The sequence below is a fragment of the Labrus bergylta genome, chromosome 16 (genome assembly GCF_963930695.1).
Source record: "Labrus bergylta chromosome 16, fLabBer1.1, whole genome shotgun sequence".
Lineage (NCBI taxonomy): Eukaryota > Metazoa > Chordata > Actinopteri > Labriformes > Labridae > Labrus > Labrus bergylta.
The window spans coordinates 2,773,770-2,794,201 of NC_089210.1; the positions used below are offsets into that span (position 1 = coordinate 2,773,770).

Consider the following 20,432-nt stretch of genomic DNA (forward strand, 5'->3'; position numbering starts at 1 on the left):
CACATGGTGACCTGAGTGAGCATCCACTCTAGAGAGGAGGGGGGGGGGGGGGACAGCTCTGTGCAATGTTTAGAATCTGGACTGCAGTACCCATTATAACCACTAGGGGTCAGAGTTACATACTGCTCCTTTAATGATCGATAACAGTACTGAATCTTTAAAAAAACGACTTTGATTTCATGAGATAAGAGAAGAAAAACTGCAGACCATCTGTAGCGTCTTTGGTACCGTGCATTGAAGACAGAGTGCAGGAGTTTTTCTGTAATGTTTTTGTTACTGAAACAAGAAATTACCCAAAATATGGGTGAGTACAACTTTTTTATTGCATCGGTATCAAACCAGGTTTTAGTTACATCATCAAGGTGTTACATTTTGGTAAACAACCCTACATAGCTGAGTCCCTACACACATCTCCTCTATTCCTTAATATGTTTCTATTTTCAGCATTAATTTAAACTATAAAACAAATTCAAACACAATGAAACACTGACACGAGAACAATAATTCTCGGATAATGTATTTACGTCCAGTTCAAAAAGAATTATTTTCTGCTTTGAGCTCTAAAGGAAACAATTACAGCTACATTTTCTAATCCAAAACTGTGCACACTTTTTAAACCTATTTTCTCACTTTTAAGGTCTTAAATTGAACCTCACAGATAGAAACAAACATGGGCGCACACACAAACATACACACACACACACACACACACAGTATTACGGATTATTGGACAATCTAAACTAGATTAGAAAGCATAAATCCCATCAGAGAAACCTGATCCAAACCAATCCTCTAATCTGATCTGACCTGGCTGTTAGGATGTGAAACAGCTCTGCCTAACACACACACACGGTGACATCACCGCGGGTGTGTGTGTTTGCGCACGTGTCCGAGAGAGTGTGTGTTTGTGTTTATCCCCTCAAAAGGTGTGATGAATGTGAGAGTTGTGCAGCTGTGGCGCCATCCAAGACACACACACACACACACACACACACACACACACACACACACACACACACACACACACACACACACACACACACACACACACACACACACACACACACACACACACACACACACACACACACACACACACACACACACACACACACACACACACACACACACACACACACACACACACACACACACACAGTTTTATTGAGCTCCTTCCAATGATGTCTCCTCTTTTATTGGAAAGCGGATGCCTCTTCCTGTCAATAAACACACGCACCTCCTCCACACAGTTTATCACCTGCACACATGTTCATGTAACCTTCAGCGACATTCACCTGAACGCAACACGCATCCATCAGACCCTGAAGTGCTCATTTTCATCATCCATTTGTCTGACTTTTTTTGTTGTTAATAAAGTTATTCCTGAACCTCTAACTTGTGTACGAGTCTAAAAGAGAGAAAGATACTCGGTGTACTATTATCATAAGAAACACAATTAGCAGCAAATCTGATTTGATCAAATTTAGAGTGAATATTTTTTTCTTTTTGAACAATTAACTTAAACATATGAATCACAAAAGAGCATTCTCACACATTTATCGAATGCTGTCACAAAAATGTCAATACTTTTCAATACCATGTTTTCAAACTGTCAGAAACCACATGAGAGAGAGAGAGAGAGAGAGAGAGAGAGAGAGAGAGAGAGAGAGAGAGAGAGAGAGAGAGAGAGAGAGAGAGAGAGAGAGAGAGAGAGAGAGCACTGTCTAAGTCGCACAAAACCACTGGCATTGCTTGGTAGCGAATGTTTTAACAGCCTATTTGTGCAATTGGGACAGTTTTCAAATGTTTGACTGCAACTTTTGGTCATTGGAAACAACAAATCACAGGATTTGGTGGCTAGAACTTCTGTTTTTGTTGCCGTGGTATCCAAACAGGTATCATTATTGTCCCTTTTTTTTTTTACTAGTATTACATGTTTTTAAATTTGTGGTATCATGACAACCCTGCATTTGTCACCAGTTTCCAAAACTGGAAAGAAGAAAAAAAGGGCGACCTCCTCCTCTTCAGACGTATGTCACTAAGTCTGTGTAACGTTTTGGATGTTTTTTTGTGCAAATGAATGTGAACAAGTGGACACAAATAGTTGCTGTTAGTGAAGCAAGTCAGCCGGACAAGCACTAATGGAGAGATGTCAGAGTGAGGGGCTTCACATGGAAGAGTGCCGGAGCAGTTAGGGGGTTTCGGTGCGTTTTTCAAGGGCAGCGCGGTGTAGTGCTCAGGAAGTGAACTGGCATCTCTCCAGCTACCAGACTACAGCAACGCTCCGGTTCCCAACTCCTCCTGCAGCCCCCCTACAGACTGACGATGTACTTTTCTGTGATCTTTATGATGACACAACAGAGCAAGCCGCTCTGTAAAGATTTAACTGTAAAGATTAGTCTCAGACTTTTACATTCATGACCAAAAACCGGTCAAAACAAAGAGCTAAATTTCCTTCAACTGGGTCAAACTTTTAAACTCTGCAGACAGAGCACTAAAAGAAGATTACAACAGCATGTTGCAAACTGTAGAAGAAGCACGATTAAAAAGGGGAGAAAAAAGAGCACATATCCTGAAGCTGTTTGACACCTAATAAAAGAAAAAGAAGAATGGATGGAGAGTGGAGGTAAACAAAAACAAAAGGAAGAGGAGCACATGGAAAACCCCAGAGCTGTCACTGACATAATCTTTAAAAAGGTTAGAATAAAACTCAAATTGAAGGATGACTAAAGGAGTGAAGTGTTGACTCAGTAAGTTTGATTCAACATGCGAACAGATATTTAAAATCACTCGTTTCTAAACGCAGCTCTTGTTTCATTTTCTCTCCGTTTTCTGGCCCCTTTCAACCTCCCAAGACTCCCTTTTCTATATAAAAAAAAAAAAAGTGCTGGCGTGTATCTCTACTGCTTTAAAAGCCAATAACTATCAGGACATTTCACCGCTCTCTCACACTCTCTCACACACACACACACACACACACACACACACACGGGGGAAGATCACAGGGTATCTGGTTAACTGTAATGAAAGGACATAAAAATGGATGCCTGCAATACAGACCTCGTCTCTCCCTCTTTCTCACACTCATGCACACACACACACACACACACAGCAGCATATACAGTACATTCATGTCTTGACAACATGAGAGAACACCTGGATCCCACCAGGTAAAGCAACACACACACACACAGAGCATTATTTTCACAGAAGAATCTCCTCTAGATCAGACATGCGGGACAGTGCAGTGATTACACATTACACTGATGATGTGTGTGTACAGACGGGGAAAGACTGAGAAAAGGGGGATGTCCAGGAATGTACGAACTGAGCTGAAATACACATAAATGCTGCTCGTTTTGCCCCCTGAGTAAATTGCCTACAAAGTAATATCAGAGAAGGATTTAATAAAAATGTCTTCATCATTTCCGAGTGTTTTTAAGGTGCAGCAAAGTCCGCTGATACCATCAAGTGTAGGGTTTTAATCTAAAACTTAAAAAAACTCTAAATCAAAGATCTAACATCAACACATTCAGCCGACTATTTTATGTTTTGATCCTGTTAGGCTTCCATACATTTTGTGACTGTTGTGGCGTTTTTAATATCAGGATTTAGGACATCCTGACAAAATTGTTGACCCTTATCATTCACAGAAACGACAACAGGGCAGTTTTCCAGTGATTAGGAGGCATTTCACACCAAACTCCGTTAATAAAAAGATGAATTATAAGTATTCTGTTGATTTTTCCCACTGAGAGCCATTCAGTGGATATTTTTAAATGAATGTTTTTACAACAATATGAGTCCTTCTTACAATCGGCGTGTGTTTTATCGACATACTCTGTTCGTGCTGATGTGTAGGTGGCACTTCAGGATATCTAGGAAAACGGGGTGCAACAAACACAATGTATACAGCTGCAAGTTCTACAATTTGTGTAGCCTAAATGCTGCTGGTAATCTGTTTGTGATTACAATCAAATTCACATTTGCTGCAACAATCCAGAAGGCAAGCGAGCTTCCTTCTTGTCAGGTACATTAGGCAGTAACTGATTCCTTAAATTGGCTGATTTTTTTACGTCATGTTTTGGCCTACCTACCTAGGCTACACATTTTCCCACACAAGGGAGCGAAGGCGCCTGACTGTGTTGATGCAAATGCCAAAACAACAGACGAGCAGCTGCAGCCCCTCTCATGGCATCTTCCTCCGTATGACGACCATGCTGCTTCTTCCCCCTCGGAGACAAACGCTCACTCTCCAGACGGCAGAGGAAACACAGGTGTTCAAAAATACCTCATTAGACCCGCACGACACTGAAGCTGATCATCATTCACACATACCGCCTGCAGCTTGTGCCGGACGGCCGCCTTTCCGAGCAGCGGCGGCGGGTTGCCCCTCTTCTGCAGCCCCCTCCGCGGGTTCTCCCAGTCGGCTTTGTTGAACCCCTCGGCGCGGTCCTCTCTCTTCTCCCGGCTCCTGGCGCCTCCGTCCCCTCCGGAAGAGTCCAAGCTGCTGAAGTTCCACACGATGAGAGTCTGGACCAGCAGGACGGCCAGAGCCGCGACCAGCAGGGCGGACTTGGATCGCCGGGCCAGCCTGCGGGCACACGGGTTACCGTTCATCCTTCTCCTCCTCCTCCTCCTCCTCCCTCCGGCTTAGGCTGAGAGCCCCATCCGCTAAACGCCAACAGCGGGGTGTGAATGCTCCCCTACACGGCCTGAGAGGAGCTTCTGGCAGGCAGAGAGGAGGAGGAGGAGGGAGGGAGAGAGGGAGGGAGGAGGAGGGATTTTGGCAAAGGCATGAAATGAGGAGAGAGGTTTGGAAGGCAGCAGAGAGGACACAGAGGCCCTCATGTGGCCAATAACGAGGCAACAGTTTAGAGAAAGTATTTATTTTCTCATTCACAGCGAATGACGTAGCTGCAGTTTTTGAAACAGCGAAGAAGAGAAGCAGAGGGGGGTCCGGTCTGTGCAGGGCCTGAAGCAGCGTCTGCACGGCCCCTGGGCTGCGTTTTAGTGGCCACCTTAATACGAATAGTTAGCCTATCAGAAAATAACATGCAGATTGAATTAACTTAAAGGCTTTATATGTGATTTTTCACTCTTAAATATAATAGAAATGAAGTATATCCTCTGAAAATAACTTTGTGAGTCATGACTGTCTACAGTGGAATCAATCTTTATTGGACAGGTACACAAAAGTTTACACATTAACAACACAAGTAAACGATATATAGACTGATGTCTGATGAGGAGGATAACAATATTTACAAGATAAAGGGAGTGATCGTAACATGTGGTTGGCGTTTATTCAGATTTGTTTGTCACCCTTACCGCTAATACTCTTACTTTGCAATTTTTTTATTATTATTTAATTTGTACCTTTTCCTAAAGAAGAGTATGTAAGGAGTACTTCAATGAAATAATCTTCCTCCTCTCTTTGTTTTTACTCTGTATGTCTTGCCCCAATTCTCAGTACTTTTATGTTTTTTTATTTATTTAAATGAAACTGCTGCATGAATTCCTATCTATCTATCTTGTAATTTAATAATTTGAAAGAAGTATTTGATTCTTGTGTGAATAAAGTTTGGTCTTTGCATGTTTCTTAATGGTGCATCCAGCAGAGTAAATGTGACCCCGTCCAACTGTTGGAAGATACAATGAAATTCAATAAAAGAATGACTCCAATGAATTTTATACACAAACAAAGCGTCCTTTGTGTGATTGGAGGAAACGATTACCTCTACCGTATACATTATGTATCATCAGCCATGCAGAAAACACGCACACGCATTGCGCTCCAGCAGCTCTGTGAATCTACTCGCCCAACTAATACACTTTCCAGCAGATTAGTTTGATTTCATGCATATTGCAGAGAAGTGCCAGCGATCTAATTGAGTGAACATCCAAAAATAGACTCCATTTCTCCTCCTTCCACTCTCTCTTTTTTTTTTAAACTGTCTTCTTCCAGACGTCTCATTTCAGACGTCATGGACTCACTGGATCGTCTCCTTATATATTAATATGATTAAAATTTGACTTGTTGGAGACTTTTTTCTTTTCCTAAGCCAGCATGCAGCTATGGTTAGAGACTGTATCCTGCATCAAGGGCTGCAATCCATTTTGCAACATCCAGTGTTGCAAAATCACGGCATGGAGCTGCAGTTCCATGAGTGGCCACTTGAGGCTGGCCGTAAAAGTGAGTCAATCTTCATAGAGCATGATTCAAATGTGCCCAACTTATAAACATGTTTGAAGCCTGGTACCAAAATTATATTGGCCTTTTTGGCTTATTTCTGTTTTTATGACAACTGTGTTGGTTTAATTTTTTATTAAAATCACTTTTTTTGTATATGTGAATGAAGAAACAATAACAAGGGACGATATGGCTCCAAAAGTTTCAGTCCCCTTTGTTACTTTTACTGGCATTACCCTGGACTCTAACTTTCTGATGTTTCCTGATTCTGTGGGTGATATAGATGTGTGAGAAAGCTCTGTTTACATCACATGACTCATTTAGCCAATACACATTTTAGAAGAATGTACAGAATGTATGATGTTATCATAAGCTGTGAAGGTCATACAAGACAGCAGTGCGCTCTTAGTTGTGTAAACAGGTTTTACAGGTCCGTACTGGTTCTGCGGTCCATGTAACCATCCAAATATTATCTTTACTGGAGAACCTCGACAGGTTATAATTAATGAAAAGACAGAGCAATGAAATGACAGCACTTTGCATGAAACATTCTTAATCTTTTGTAAAAATTAAAATAGATTGTTCCTTTTTTATTTGGCGCCTCTTGCAGCTAAAATCAGTCATCACTTTGCTTTCAACAGAACAAAACAGCAAACCTGATTTTATGGAACCAATTTATTTTAAGGGTTACATTTGGCAGTGATACAAAATGCAATGTCTTGATTCATTATACAAATATATAAAAATACATTTGACCATTCAAATAAAATTGGTATCATCTCTTAGAGCTCACATGTAGCCTCGTGCACCCCATCCACCGAAGGGTTGGGCTGGGTACGGGGATGGCATGGCACTTGGTTTGATGGCACTAATGATCTTGATTCGATTGGGATCCCAGACACAATCCTCCTCCAAACCACTTGGCACCATTCCACAATTTGGTGGCACCCAGGCGGTGTCAAACACCTCCCCATATCTGGAATCATGCCAGGTTTTCTGGCGTGGGTGGCCTTGTTTATTGATGGCGATCACTTTTCCCACATTGACCACAACCTTAATGACGACCCTGTCATACTCAGGATGATCGATGGGATAGCGTCTAGCTTTCTCCAGGTCTCTGCTGAGGTAGACGCCGGGCCCGAGCATCCCACCTGAAGACTGCTGAAAACCTTTGGCCATGATGGACCGAGCAGCCTCACTGGTGGTGCCGTGGTACATGACGTACTTTTTATCATTAACTGGCGCAGAGAGACCGAGTCGAACGACCCCAGGGGGCAGTTCAAAGTCATTTTCAGCCCACTGCATGATGATGTCTGGATTACTGTCACTGTAAGAAAGAAGATTGTCAATGTTAAAACTTTAGAGGGACTTTGCATGAAACATTCTTAATCTTTTGTAAAAATTAAAATAGATTGTTCCTTTTTTATTTGGCGCCTCTTGCAGCTAAAATCAGTCATCACTCTGCTTTCAATAGAACAAAACAGCAAACGTGATTTTATGGAACCAATTTATTTTAAGGGTTACATTTGGCAGTGATACAAAATGCAATGTCTTGATTCATTATACAAATATATAAAAATACATTTGACCATTCAAATAAAATTGGTATCATCTCTTAGAGCTCACATGTAGCCTCGTGCACCCCATCCACCGAAGGGTTGGGCTGGGTACGGGGATGGCATGCCACTTGGTTTGATGGCACTAATGATCTTGATTCGACTGGGATCCCAGACACAATCCTCCTCCAAACCACTTTTCACCATTCCACAATTTGGTGGCACCCAGGCGGTGTTAAACACCTCCCCATATCTGGAATCATGCCAGGTCATCTGACGTGGGTGGCCCTGATAATTGATGGCGATCACTTTGCCCACATTGACCACAACCTTAATGACGACCCTGTCATGCTCAGGATGATCGATGGGATAGCGTCTAGCTTTCTCCAGGTCTCTGCTGAGGTAGACGCCGGGCCCGAGCATCCCACCTGAAGACTGCTGAAAACCTTTGGCCATGATGGACCGAGCAGCCTCACTGGTGGTGCCGTGGTACATGACATACTTTTTACCATTAACTGGCGCAGAGAGACCGAGTCGAACGACCCCAGGGGGCAGGTCAAAGTCATTTTCAGCCCACTGCATGATGATGTCTGGATTACTGTCACTGTAAGAAAGAGGATTGTCAATGTTAAAACTTTAGAGGGATGTGAAGAAACTTAATATCAAAGGAATTTAAATCATTTAGGAATCAAGATAGACTTTATTGTCCCCGGAGGGAAAATGTTTCAGTTACAAGAGAATAACAAAATAAAATACATAAATATAGATCGTACAGAACATAGAGCAGACCATGTGGCAGCTCTACTTTTAAATAAAAAACACCTTCTTGCAGCAGTGACATATTGGCATAGTGCACAGCCTACATTACTTTTTATTTAGAATATTAATTAGAATTAGAATTATTTTACTGGATCCAAGGCATCACAAAATGCTTTCCATTCTATACAGTATAAAAGATTCTTTGATTGAAGACCTTTATTTAATTAGCAAAACTCTCCCAAAACTTGTAAAACTTGCAACAGTTTTTCTGTGATAATACACCAAAAATAATCAGTCTCTATTCTGTTGTTCATTTTTATTCAGAGAGTTGTCCTAATGGATTGATTTGCAGTCTTCCAGCCCTGACCTGATTATAAAGTTATTCTCCATTATTGAAACTTTATGTCAACTTTTAAAGTGTTATAATGTTCTGAGTAATTCCTGGTGTGGCTGAAGCTTTACTCTGATGGACAAACAGTTAACAGGAAATCACTTATATATATTTCCTTTGTAAAAAATAAAAGAGAAAGACTTTATATAGTTAAAAAAAGAAAAAGTAAAGTTGTGTTCACATACCTGTCCTTACTCCAGATCCGTCCAAGTGTGCGCGCTCTGAGTTCAGTCTGCTTTATAAAGGATCAGGTAGGAAAAAACATCTGCATACATGTCTTACTTTCACTTTTGTTTCACTCATGCACTGTTTTATAAGTTTCGAGTTCAGTCAGTTCTGTTTATTTAGGTGTGGGTTTATACACATGGAAAGTTTGATTTCTGTTTTGGCAACAGGCTGCAGAGTGATCAGAGAATCAGGGCGTAGTAAGAAGTTAACAAAAGGTGGAAGAAAAAATCTATTTATATCTAAAATCTGAATCTATTCCTGCACAAAAAGTTCAACAGCTGGGCTCTTTCATACAATGTTTTACAATGATTGATTATCCTTCAAGTCAAAGGTGGAAGTTCAACACATTGGCTGTGTTGCAACAGGCTGCCAGTGATAACAGGTTAGTAGGACATTTTCTATTTTTGGGCACTTTTATTCAGTGATCTGTAGAGACGTTTCGAGTCCTTAAAGAATTATCAGTGGAAGATTAAGATGTTGTCTGAATCTATGACGACAAAAACGTCTCCTCCTTACCTAAACTATCTCCTCTAGGTCTACACTCCCTCCCGCCCACTACGCTCTGCCAATGAAAGGCATCTGATCCAACCTTCACAACAGGGTCCTAAGTCTCTGACTAGACTCTTCTCCTCTGTCGCCCCCCGGTGGTTGATCGAACTTCCAAACTCCATTCGATCTGCAGAATCCCTCTGCAGCTTTAAGAAAAAGAAAAAGACACAGCTCTTTATGAACACATACGACCTTAAAGATGATGACGATGATGATGATGGTTTTAATATGGTTTCTATACTGATTAGAGCTCTCAAGAACAGCTGTCGATGTTGTGCTTTGCCTCTGGTCACTTCCTGTCAGCACCTGTGTGTCCGATCGTACTTAAAGCTGATCGTTTGCACTTCCTGACGTTGTTGCCTCCTCTCTAGGTCTTTGCTTGTGTTGCTCTTACTCTCTGATGTTCCTCACATTGGATAAAAGCGTCTGCTAAGTGAATTGTAGAATTGTCACTCTGCACTCATATTTTAACTTAAATAATTTACAATAATTTAATAATTACACAGGAATACAACATCAGTGTGATACTTTAATTTTAAAGCAGTAAAAGTATAATAAGCGATTACAGAAATAGCATTCAAATTCTATAAAGACATGTGTGCAACATTGACTGTATACAAAGAGGGACAACACATCACCACCTTCTACAGTTTACAACAGTGAAGCCAAACGACTCCTGTGACAGACACTGACATATTTCTCCTTTCGAGCCAGAGTCTGTACAGTACAGGGATCAGCTGTGAGAGCTGAGGCGTTGATGTCACACCGCTCCTGCTAACACATTTAACTTCATTATAAAACTTCACAGCTCTCTCAGGTGGGTTCAGTCCACAGCAGAGCGGATTCTTGTGTCGCTTTGAAGCAGACGCTCACGGTTGTTCGTTATGTTTCCTCTCTCTGTTTCTGATAACCTGCTGCACACAGGTCCGAACAATAAGGTCTTACACCTGCTTTTTGGCCTTGTCATTTGGCACTATACAAATATGTATTTATTGATTGAGCGCTGCAGGAGCCTCATTTGTCAACAGAGCTGTCACTCATTATACTCCATTTTATAGAATCAAATAATAACTAAAAATGAAACTTCTCAGAAAAGGAGGGAGGACTTGAACCCAAATCAGCATGATAATAACAAGCTAGCAGACAGAAACAGGGTTTGAGAAAACTTTTCTTGACCTGTATTTTCATTTTAAAGTTCGCCCCATGTCCCAATTGATAACACAAAGGAGGCCGAGCTTATGACCTATACTGCAGCCGGTCAGTAGATGGAGCTCTAAATCTGCTTGGCTTCACTTTGAGGGAGGTGTTGTCCAAAACGCTGGACGCATCCCACACCCCTGATCAGTGTGAAAATTTCACCCCCCCCCCCCTCATCAAGAATGGAAATCTCTCCCTCAGAGTCTGAATCATACATTACTATCTCCTTACTTGGCAGTAGAGGCCCTGATCTCTCAGGAAGCTGGTGCTCTTGTTGCATTTACTTTTTTTTCTGCAGCTGTGTTTTAGTTTTTTATTTTCCTCAGGCTTATTATCTGCAGCCAAGAGAAGTCTGCTTTTGTTTGTGAATTAAAAGTTAAAAGCTGCTTTATTCAGCATTATATTTCAGAATAATAATTAAGTAGAAAGTAGAAATGAAAATACACAACAAAAGAACAAGAACCTCGAAGGTGCTGTGGGGAATGCAGGTGCATTCAGGAACGTGTTCTTAAGTACTAAGTGCAAAAAAACATCCTTTCTTTGTTCATTGTTGTGTAGCATCTGTAACATTTTTATTAGTGTTAAGTGCACTTGTGCAGAATCAGACATTTCAGAGGAGAACCTCTTCAAATACAATAAAAACACTCATCACACTGCTTCAGTATGACTAGACAGGGAATGATCAGGGAAAAGACAACACATAGGGATGTCATTTAGTTTCTACCTAAAGCTGCAAACAATAAGATTGCAGCAACGCCAAAGACTGCAGTAGCCACCGCAGCCAGTCCACCACCTTCAGTTGGGGTGTTGGATGTCTGGATTGGCTGGATGATTTTGATGATCTCGATTCGACTGGGATCCCAGACGCAATCCTCCTCCAAACCGCTTGGCACCATTCCACAATTTGGTGGCACCCACGCGGTGTCAAACACCTCCCCATATCTGGAGTCATGCCAGGTTTTCTGGCGTGGGTGGCCCTGACGATTGATGGCGATCACTCTCCCCACATTGACCACGACCTTAATGACTACCTTGTCAGACTCAGGATGTCTGATGGGATAGCGGCTGGCTTTATCCAGGTCTCTGCTGAGGTAGACTCCAGGGCCGAGCATCCCATCCGTAGACTGACAAAAACCTGTGGCCTGGATGAACCGAGCAGCCTGCCTGGTGGTGCCGTGGTACATGACGTACCTTTTACCACTGACCGGCTGAGAGTGACCAAGTTGAGTGACGCCATACGGTAGACCACCATCATCCTCAGCCCACTGGTACGGCATGCTGGTGTCAGTATCACTGTAAGAAAGAGGAATATTTTATCAATCAGTTTTTATTAATACAGAGCCAAACTGATTTTTTTAACTATCACTGGAACTTGGATCTGCTCAGCGTGATGGTGCCAGTAACAGGCTTTCCAACAGCATAAGATTTTTTGCCAAGAAGCATTGTTACAACAACAAAATAATCTACCAAACACAAATGTCCTTACTTTTTGTGCGATGTTTATGTTTATGAAAATCCAATCCACTTCCTCCGGGGTGCCGGTTTCTGAGTGGTTAAGGGCCCATGTACAGAGGTTTTAATCCTCAAAGCAGATGGCCTGAGTTTGAATCAGACCTGATGCTCCTCCCTGCATGTCGTTCCCCACTCACTCTCTCTCTCCCCTCTCCCCAAGTTACAACTCTATCCACTGTTCTATTGCTGTCGTTTGAAAGGTTGAACCATAACAGAAACACACAATCTGGACAGCAACAGGCACAAACCAATACGTTTTTAACCTCTGAATTTGGCCAAGTCATAAGATCATGTTCTGATACACGTACACACATACCCACCCACTCATTCCTGTTAAGAGATCAACTGTCTGTCCAAGAAACTTTTAGGACATGGTCCTTATATAGCACACATGTTGTAATTGCTCAGTGTGTATAAAATAACTGCTCCAAGAGAAATAAACAGATCCTCGATTCACAAGCCATAGTGTCTGTCTGATTGTTCAGGAGCATTTACTCTTCTACACGATCTCATAAGAAAGGCATCAAAGCCTGTTGTTTCGGATTCATTTTTTGTGTGTGAAAAATGTGAACCCCTGCTGCCCCTTGTGACCGACATTTCAAAATCTGTAAACACCAGGAATAAGCGGATTTGGTTCACTTACCTCTCTGAGAGTTCTTCCACGACTTCTCTCTCTGACTTCCTTCAGCTGTGTTTAACGCTGTTGAGCTGCGAGGGGAGTTTTTAGAGGAAGGTATGCACACTTTCACTTTCTATATCCTGTTTTAAACTGTTATTTGAGTTGGTTTACACCCAGGAAAAAACTTATTAATAGCAGCCGTGATGTGAGTTGACTTTCTTGTAAATGGATCAGCGACCTCAGGAGGCTTTTTTTTAAAATCTGTTTTCTGCTTTTTAGTTCCTTTTGTGTTTCTTTTTTAATCATTCTGTTTCTCTCTCTGTTATTTTTATATTACTTTGTTGCCTTGTGTTACAATTTTATATTATTTTGTGACTTTGTTGGTGTTTTTGTTTCATTTCAGGGACTTTGTGACCTTTTGACCTTTCATTGCTTTGTTACTTTGAGTTTCTTTATGTATTACTTTTTGTAAATGTTGTTTCCTTTTTTGTGTTTATGTGACTTTGTTGATATTTTGAGTTTCTTTTCAGTGACTGTGTGACCTTTGACCCTTTTGTGTGACTTTGTTGTTATTCATAGTTACTCAGTGATTGTTTTTGGATTTGTTTGTAGTTAATTTGAGTTTATTGTTTGGATATTTATTCAACTTTGTAGATGTATCATGTTTGTTTTTTGTAACTTTGTATTATTTTGTGACTTTGATGTTTTGACCCTTTGTGTGACTTTTTAGTTACACCGAGTTTCTTTTTTTATACATTTTTTTAAAGATATATCGTGATTGTACTTTGTGTCCTTTGGATGTTTTTGTGTCACTGTTTTGTATCTTTTTAAAAATGTTTATTATTTTGTAGATATTTTGTGTTTCTAATTAGTTAGTTGCATAATCTTCAGGCTTATTATCTGCAGCCAAGAGAAGTCTGCTTTTGTTTGTGAATTAAAAGTTAAAAGCTGCTTTATTCAGCATTATAATTCAGAATAATAATTAAGTAGAAAGTGGAAATGAAAATACACAACAGAACAAAAACCTTGAAGGTGCTGTGGGGAATGCAGGTGCATTCAGGAACGTGTTCTTAAGTACTAAGTGCAAAAAAACATCCTTTCTTTGTTCAACATTTTTATTAGTGTTAAGTGCACTTGTGCAGAATCAGATATTTCAGAGGAGAACCTCTTTAAATACAATAAAAACACTCATCACACTGCTTCAGTATGACTAGACAGGGAATGATCAGGGAAAAGACAACACGTAGGGATGTCATTTAGTTTTTACCTAAAGCTGCAAACAATGAGGTTGCAGCAGCACCAAAGACTGCAGTAGCCACCACAGCCAGTCCAGCACCTTCGATTGAGGTGTTTGATGTCTGGATTGGCTGGATGATTTTGATGATCTCGATTCGACTGGGATCCCAGACGCAATCCTCCTCCAAACCGCTTGGCACCATTCCACAATTTGGTGGCACCCAGGCGGTGTCAAACACCTCCCCATATCTGGAGTCATGCCAGGTTTTCTGGCGTGGGTGGCCCTGACAATTGATGGCGATCACTCTCCCCACATTGACCACGACCTTAATGACGACCCTGTCATACTCAGGATGTCTGATGGGATAGCGGCTGGCTTTAGCCAGGTCTCTGCTGAGGTAGACTCCAGGGCCGAGCATCCCATCCGTAGACCGACAAAAACTTGTTGCCTGGATGGATTGAGCAGCCTGCCTGGTGGTGCCGTGGTACATGACGTACCTTTTACCACTGACCGGCTGAGAGAGACCAAGTTGAGTGACGCCATACGGCAGACCACCATCATCCTCAGCCCACTGGTACTGCATGCTGGTGTCAGTATCACTGTAAGAAAGAGGAATATTTTATCAATACAGAGCCAAACTGATTTTTTTTAACTATCACTGGAACTTGGATCTGCTCAGCATGATGGTGTCAGTAACACTGAAAGAAATGTGATTAATTAAACCATTCTTATTCATACAGAGACAAAGATAAACTAAAGACACTTTACAAGTGCAGCAGTCACCACCATAGAAAACAATATTTATGCTTATTAACCCGTTCATTGCCGGCTACTAGATTAAAGGGGACGTATTCAGAAAAATCCACTCGTACAGTGTTTCTGAACATTTATTTGGGTAACCTGAGTCTCTACTGACCCACAACATATTAAATAAACCCATCCAGTCCTTTGTTTGTGGTCTGCATAAGTCTTACAACACAGAAAAATGCTCTGTTTCAAATGTGCTCTCCTTGTGATGTCACAGTGGGATTCTGGTAAAAATAAATCCCCTCCCCTCTCCTGGTATCTCCACCCATAGACTCCACCCCCAGCCTAGAGAAAAACTTTTGCGCACGTCCGCCATTTTTATTCTTGCTACAGAGGAGTGATGTCTACCGGGAAAACTGAGAGGGGGGGGGGTGTCATTGCATTTAAAGAGACACACACACCAAAACGGAGCATTCTGAGAAAGCTGGTTTATACAGGGTCACAAACCTCCTCTGGTGCTTGATTCATGTTATATTTTGACCAAAGCACAGCACAGATGTTTCATTTAAACCTCAGGGGGACTGTTTGAAAAGGTGGAGGAGGGGGAGAATATTCCTCTTTAACTATGTTCTGGAAAAATCCTACAAAGAAACACAAAACTCGGAGTGGAGACTGGGAAAACAAAACATATGGTTACTTGAAACAATATTAATTGATTGTTCAAGAGCATTTACTCTTCTACACTATCTCATAAGAAAGGCATCAAAGCCTGTTGTTTCGAATTCATTTTTTGTGTGTGAAAAATGTGAACCCCTGCTGCCCCTTGTGACCGACATTTCAAAATCTGTAAACACCAGGAATAAGCGGATTTGGTTCACTTACCTCTCTGAGAGTTCTTTCACTGTGAGGGCACTCACTCTTTCTGCTCGGTGAGAGTGGTGAGAGAATCAACTCATTGCAATCAGATGTGTGTGGCACTGATTGGCTTTGATTAAGTCCAGGTGTGGGAAGTTTTCATATACCCTGAGTCTCCTGTGGTCTGTGCTGACTCATTATCTCACCTTCAGAGGTAGTGAGAGGTTCTCCCTGTGGTTTCTCAAGTCGTTGTGTGTATTTACGTATAAACACCAACTAAGAACTTTCTACATAAGCTTTCCGTTGCTGGTCTCCCAGTGTTTAAATTGGGGTGCTGGATAGTTTCGTGTCTACTCCAGTCTTTTGTGTTATCAAAGGTCTCTCTGGCAGCCTTTGCTTTTTGTTTCGTGTTTTCTGGGGCTCCTGGACAATTTTTGTTTTGAGTCAGCTTCTTGGCAGCAGTGGTTTAGTTACTCCTTTTCGGTGGCTTATTTAGGTTAGGAAGCCTGTTGTGGCTCTAAACAGTTCTGTTGTTTCTTCCCCCCTTTCCAATATATCGCTATTGCGATTTTGTGGTTATCCTTCTGGGATAACTGTAAGACACCCCTGGGTCCGAACTTTGAGTTTACTGCTTGGATATTTGTAGACATATCATGTTTGTTTTTTGTAACTTTCTGTTATTTTTTGTGGCTTTGTTGATGTCTTGAGTTTCTTTTCAATGACTATGTGACCTTTTGACCCTTTTGTGTGACTTTGTAGTTATTTGTAGTTACTCAGTGATTGTTTTTGGATTCTTTTTTAGTTAATTTGAGTTTATTGTTTGGATATTTATTCAACTTTGTAGATGTATCATGTTTGTTTTTTGTAACTTTGTGTTATTTTTGTATTATTTTGTGACTTTGTTGATGTTTTGCTCTTTTGTGTGACTTTTTAGTTACATTGAGTTTCTTTTTTTTATACATTTTTTTTAAAGATATATCGTGATCGTACTTTGTGTCCTTTGGATGTTTTTGTGTCACTGTTTTGTATCTTTTTAAAAATGTTTATTTTGTAGATATTTTGTGTTTCTAATTAGTTACTTGCATAATCTTCAGGCTTATTATCTGCAGCCAAGAGAAGTCTGCTTTTGTTAGTGAATTAAAAGTTAAAAGCTGCTTTATTCAGCATTATAATTCAGAATAATAATTAAGTAGAGATTAAGTGAAAATACACAACAAAAGAACAAGAACCTCGAAGGTGCTGTGGGGAATGCAGGTGCATTCAGGAACATGTTCTTAAGTACTAAGTGCAAAAAAACATCCTTTCTTTGTTCATTGTTGTGTTGCATCGGTAACATTTTTATTAGTGTTAAGTGCACTTGTGCAGAATCAGACATTTCAGAGGAGAACCTCTTTAAATACAAAAAACACTCATCACACTGCTTCAGTATGACTAGACAGGGAATGATCAGGGAAAAGACAACACATAGGGATGTCATTTAGTTTTTACCTAAAGCTGCAAACAATAAGGCTGCAGCAGCACCAAAGATTCCTGCAGTAGCCACCGCAGCCAGTCCAGCACCTTCGATTGAGGTGTTTGATGTCTGGATTGGCTGGATGATTTTGATGATCTGGATTCGACTGGGATCCCAGACGCAATTCTCCTCCAAACCGCTTGACACCATTCCACATCTGGGTGGCACCCACGCGGTGTCAAACACCTCCCCATATCTGGAATCATGCCAGGTTTTCTGGCGTGGGTGGCCCTGACGATTGATGGCGATCACTCTCCCCACATTGACCACGACCTTAATGACGACCCTGTCATACTCAGGATGTCTGATGGGATAGCGGCTGGCTTTATCCAGGTCTCTGCTGAGGTAGACTCCAGGGCCGAGCATCCCATCCGTAGACCGACCAAAACCTGTGGCCTGGATGGATTGAGCAGCCTGCCTGGTGGTGCCGTGGTACATGACGTACCTTTTACCACTGACCGGCTGAGAGAGACCAAGTTGAGTGACGCCATACGGCAGACCACCATCATCCTCAGCCCACTGGTACGGCATGCTGGTGTCAGTATCACTGTAAGAAAGAGGAATATTTTATCAATACAGAGCCAAACTGATTTTTTTAACTATCACTGGAATAGTCAAAAAAATCCCCCTCTCCTCCCCTCCCCTCCCCTCTCCTGGTATCTCCACCCATGGACTCCACCCCCAGCCTGGGGAAAAAACTTTTGCACACGTCCGCCATTTTTATTCTTGCTACAGAGGAGTGATGTCTACCGGGAAAACTCAGGGGGCGGGGCTCATTGTATTTAAAAAGACACACACCAAAACGGAGTGTTCTGAGAGAGCTGGTTTATACAGGGTCACAAACCTCCTCTGGTGCTTGATTCATGTTATATTTTGACCAAAGTACAGCACAGATGTTTCATTTAGACCACAGGGGACTGTTTGAAAAGGTGGAGGAGGGGGAGAATATTCCTCTTTAACTATGTTCTGGAAAAATCCTACAAAGAAACACAAAACTTGGAGTGGAGACTGGGAAAAAAAAAAAAACGTGTGGTTACGTGAAACAATATTAAAATGTTTGATTTTAATCAAACATTTTAAGATTTGGCAAGTTTTTCATGGGCGCAACCCACTTACTCAGCTCTGCTGCTCATCCCACAAATGTATGTTCCTTACAAATGTGGCACCATTTAAAAGGGAAATAAACAGGCTTTCCAACAGCATAAGATTTTTTGCCAAGAAGCATTGTTACAACAACAAAATAATCTACCAAACACAAATGTCCTTACTTTTTGTGCGATGTTTATGTTTATGAAAATCCAAACCACTTCCTCCGGGGCGCCGGTTTGTGAGTGGTTAAGAGCCCATGTACAGAGGTTTTAATCCTCAAAGCAGATGGCCTGAGTTTGAATCAGACCTGATGCTCCTCCCTGCATGTCGTTCCCCACTCACTCTCTCTCTCCCCTCTCCCCAAGTTACAACTCTATCCACTGTCCTATCTCATAAGAAAGGCATCAAAGCCTGTTGTTTCGGATTTGTTTTTTGTGTGTGAAAAATGTGAACCCCTGCTGCCCCTTGTGGCTGACATTTTAAAATCTTCATTTAAGAAAAACAGGCGCTTTAGCCTCTCGAACGACTTCAAAAACATGAAGCTGATTTAGTTCTCCTCTCATTTCCTGCTTTAAATGCTGTGAAGGAAATCATTAACCTCCACCCCGCTTCACTTTTTATATTCATGATCATGTGGTTTTCATTCGGCAGAAATAGTTTTAAATGAAAAGAAAGTAAGAAATAAAACATCAGTTGCTGTTATCAAGGGGTTAATAGATTAAAAAAAGTAGTTGACATATCTGGAACAGCCCTCGCTCTCCTCATATTTATCAAAAAGTCAATGTCATATTCAGAATATCTTTCTGTAAACACTTCTCAGGAATAAGCGGATTTCATTCACTTACCTCTCTGAGAGTTCTTCCACGACTTCTCTCTCTGACTTCCTTCAGCTGTGTTTAACGCTGTTGAGCTGCGAGGGGAGTTTTTAGAGGAAGGTATGCACACTTTCACTTTCTATATCCTGTTGTAAACTGTTATTTGAGTTGGTTTACACCCAGGAAGAAACTTAGCAGCCGTGATGTGAGTTGACTTTCTTGTAAATGGATCAACGACCTCAGGAGGCTTTTTAAAAAAATCAGTTTTCTGCTTTTTAGTTCCTTTTGTGTTTCTTTTTTAATCATTCTATTTCTCTCTCTGTTATTTTTATATTACTTTGTTCTGCCCTTGTTTATGTTTTGAGTTTCTTTCCGATGACTTTGTGATTGTTTTTAAAAAATATATTTGTGACTATTTGTGAGCTAAGGTGTTGATGTCACACCGCTCCGCTTTGAAGCAGACGCTCACGGTTGTTCGTTATGTTTCCTCTCTCTGTTTCTGATAACCTGCTGCACACAGGTCCGAACAATAAGGTCTTACACCTGCTTTTTGGCCTTGTCATTAGATGCTATACAAATATGTATTTATTGATTGAGCGCTGCAGGAGCCTCATTTGTCAACAGAGCTGTCACTCATTATACTCCATTTTATAGAATCAAATAATAACTAAAAATGAAACTTCTCGGAAAAGGAGGGAGGACTTGAACCCAAATCAGCATGATAATAACAAGCTAGCAGACAGAAACAGGGTTTGAGAAAACTTTTCTTGACCTGTATTTTCATTTTAAAGTTCGCCCCATGTCCCAATTGATAACACAAAGGAGGCCGAGCTTATGACCTATACTGCAGCCGGTCAGTAGATGGAGCTCTAAATCTGCTTGGCTTCACTTTGAGGGAGGTGTTGTCCAAAACGCTGGACGCATCCCACACCCCTGATCAGTGTGAAAATTTCACCCCCCCCCCTCATCAAGAATGGAAATTTCCCCCTCAGAGTCTGAATCATACATTATTATCTCCTTACTTGGCAGTAGAGGCCCTGATCTCTCAGGAAGCTGGTGCTCTTGTTGCAGTTTCTTGAAATATCTTTTCTTTTGTCTTGTTTCCTGTGCAGGCGAGCTGTGAAAACCTCACAGGAAGCAGGCGCACTTTAAAGAGCTCATATTCTGCCCTT

At 41.3% G+C, this 20,432-nt stretch overlaps 3 protein-coding genes across 3 annotated transcripts in view; all 3 read right to left on the minus strand.

Moving 5' to 3' along the window:
• LOC109994117 (xylosyltransferase 1) overlaps window positions 1-5,172 on the minus strand; it is a 32,208-nt gene extending 27,036 nt beyond the window's left edge. The window contains exon 1 of the mRNA XM_020647291.3: window positions 4,339-5,172. Within this exon, the coding sequence (XP_020502947.1) occupies window positions 4,339-4,620 (282 nt within the window). The 5' untranslated portion in view covers window positions 4,621-5,172. The remainder of the gene's footprint in view (window positions 1-4,338) is intronic.
• A 1,676-nt stretch (window positions 5,173-6,848) lies between these two features.
• Window positions 6,849-9,280, minus strand: LOC110004525 (uncharacterized). The gene is made up of 3 exons (XM_065964942.1): window positions 9,085-9,280; window positions 7,820-8,353; window positions 6,849-7,520 (listed from the first exon to the last, which is right to left on the minus strand). The coding sequence occupies exons 2-3, from the start codon at window positions 8,329-8,331 to the stop codon at window positions 6,983-6,985; spliced, it is 1,050 nt and encodes a 349-aa protein (XP_065821014.1). The 5' UTR covers window positions 8,332-8,353; window positions 9,085-9,280; the 3' UTR covers window positions 6,849-6,982.
• Window positions 9,281-16,930: 7,650 nt separating this feature from the next.
• LOC110004526 (uncharacterized) lies at window positions 16,931-19,415 on the minus strand. Its single transcript, XM_065964944.1, has 2 exons — window positions 19,291-19,415; window positions 16,931-17,903 (listed from the first exon to the last, which is right to left on the minus strand). Exon 2 carries the CDS (start codon window positions 17,885-17,887, stop codon window positions 17,321-17,323), a length of 567 nt encoding a protein of 188 aa, XP_065821016.1. The 5' UTR covers window positions 17,888-17,903; window positions 19,291-19,415; the 3' UTR covers window positions 16,931-17,320.
• Between the last annotated feature and the right edge of the window lie 1,017 nt (window positions 19,416-20,432).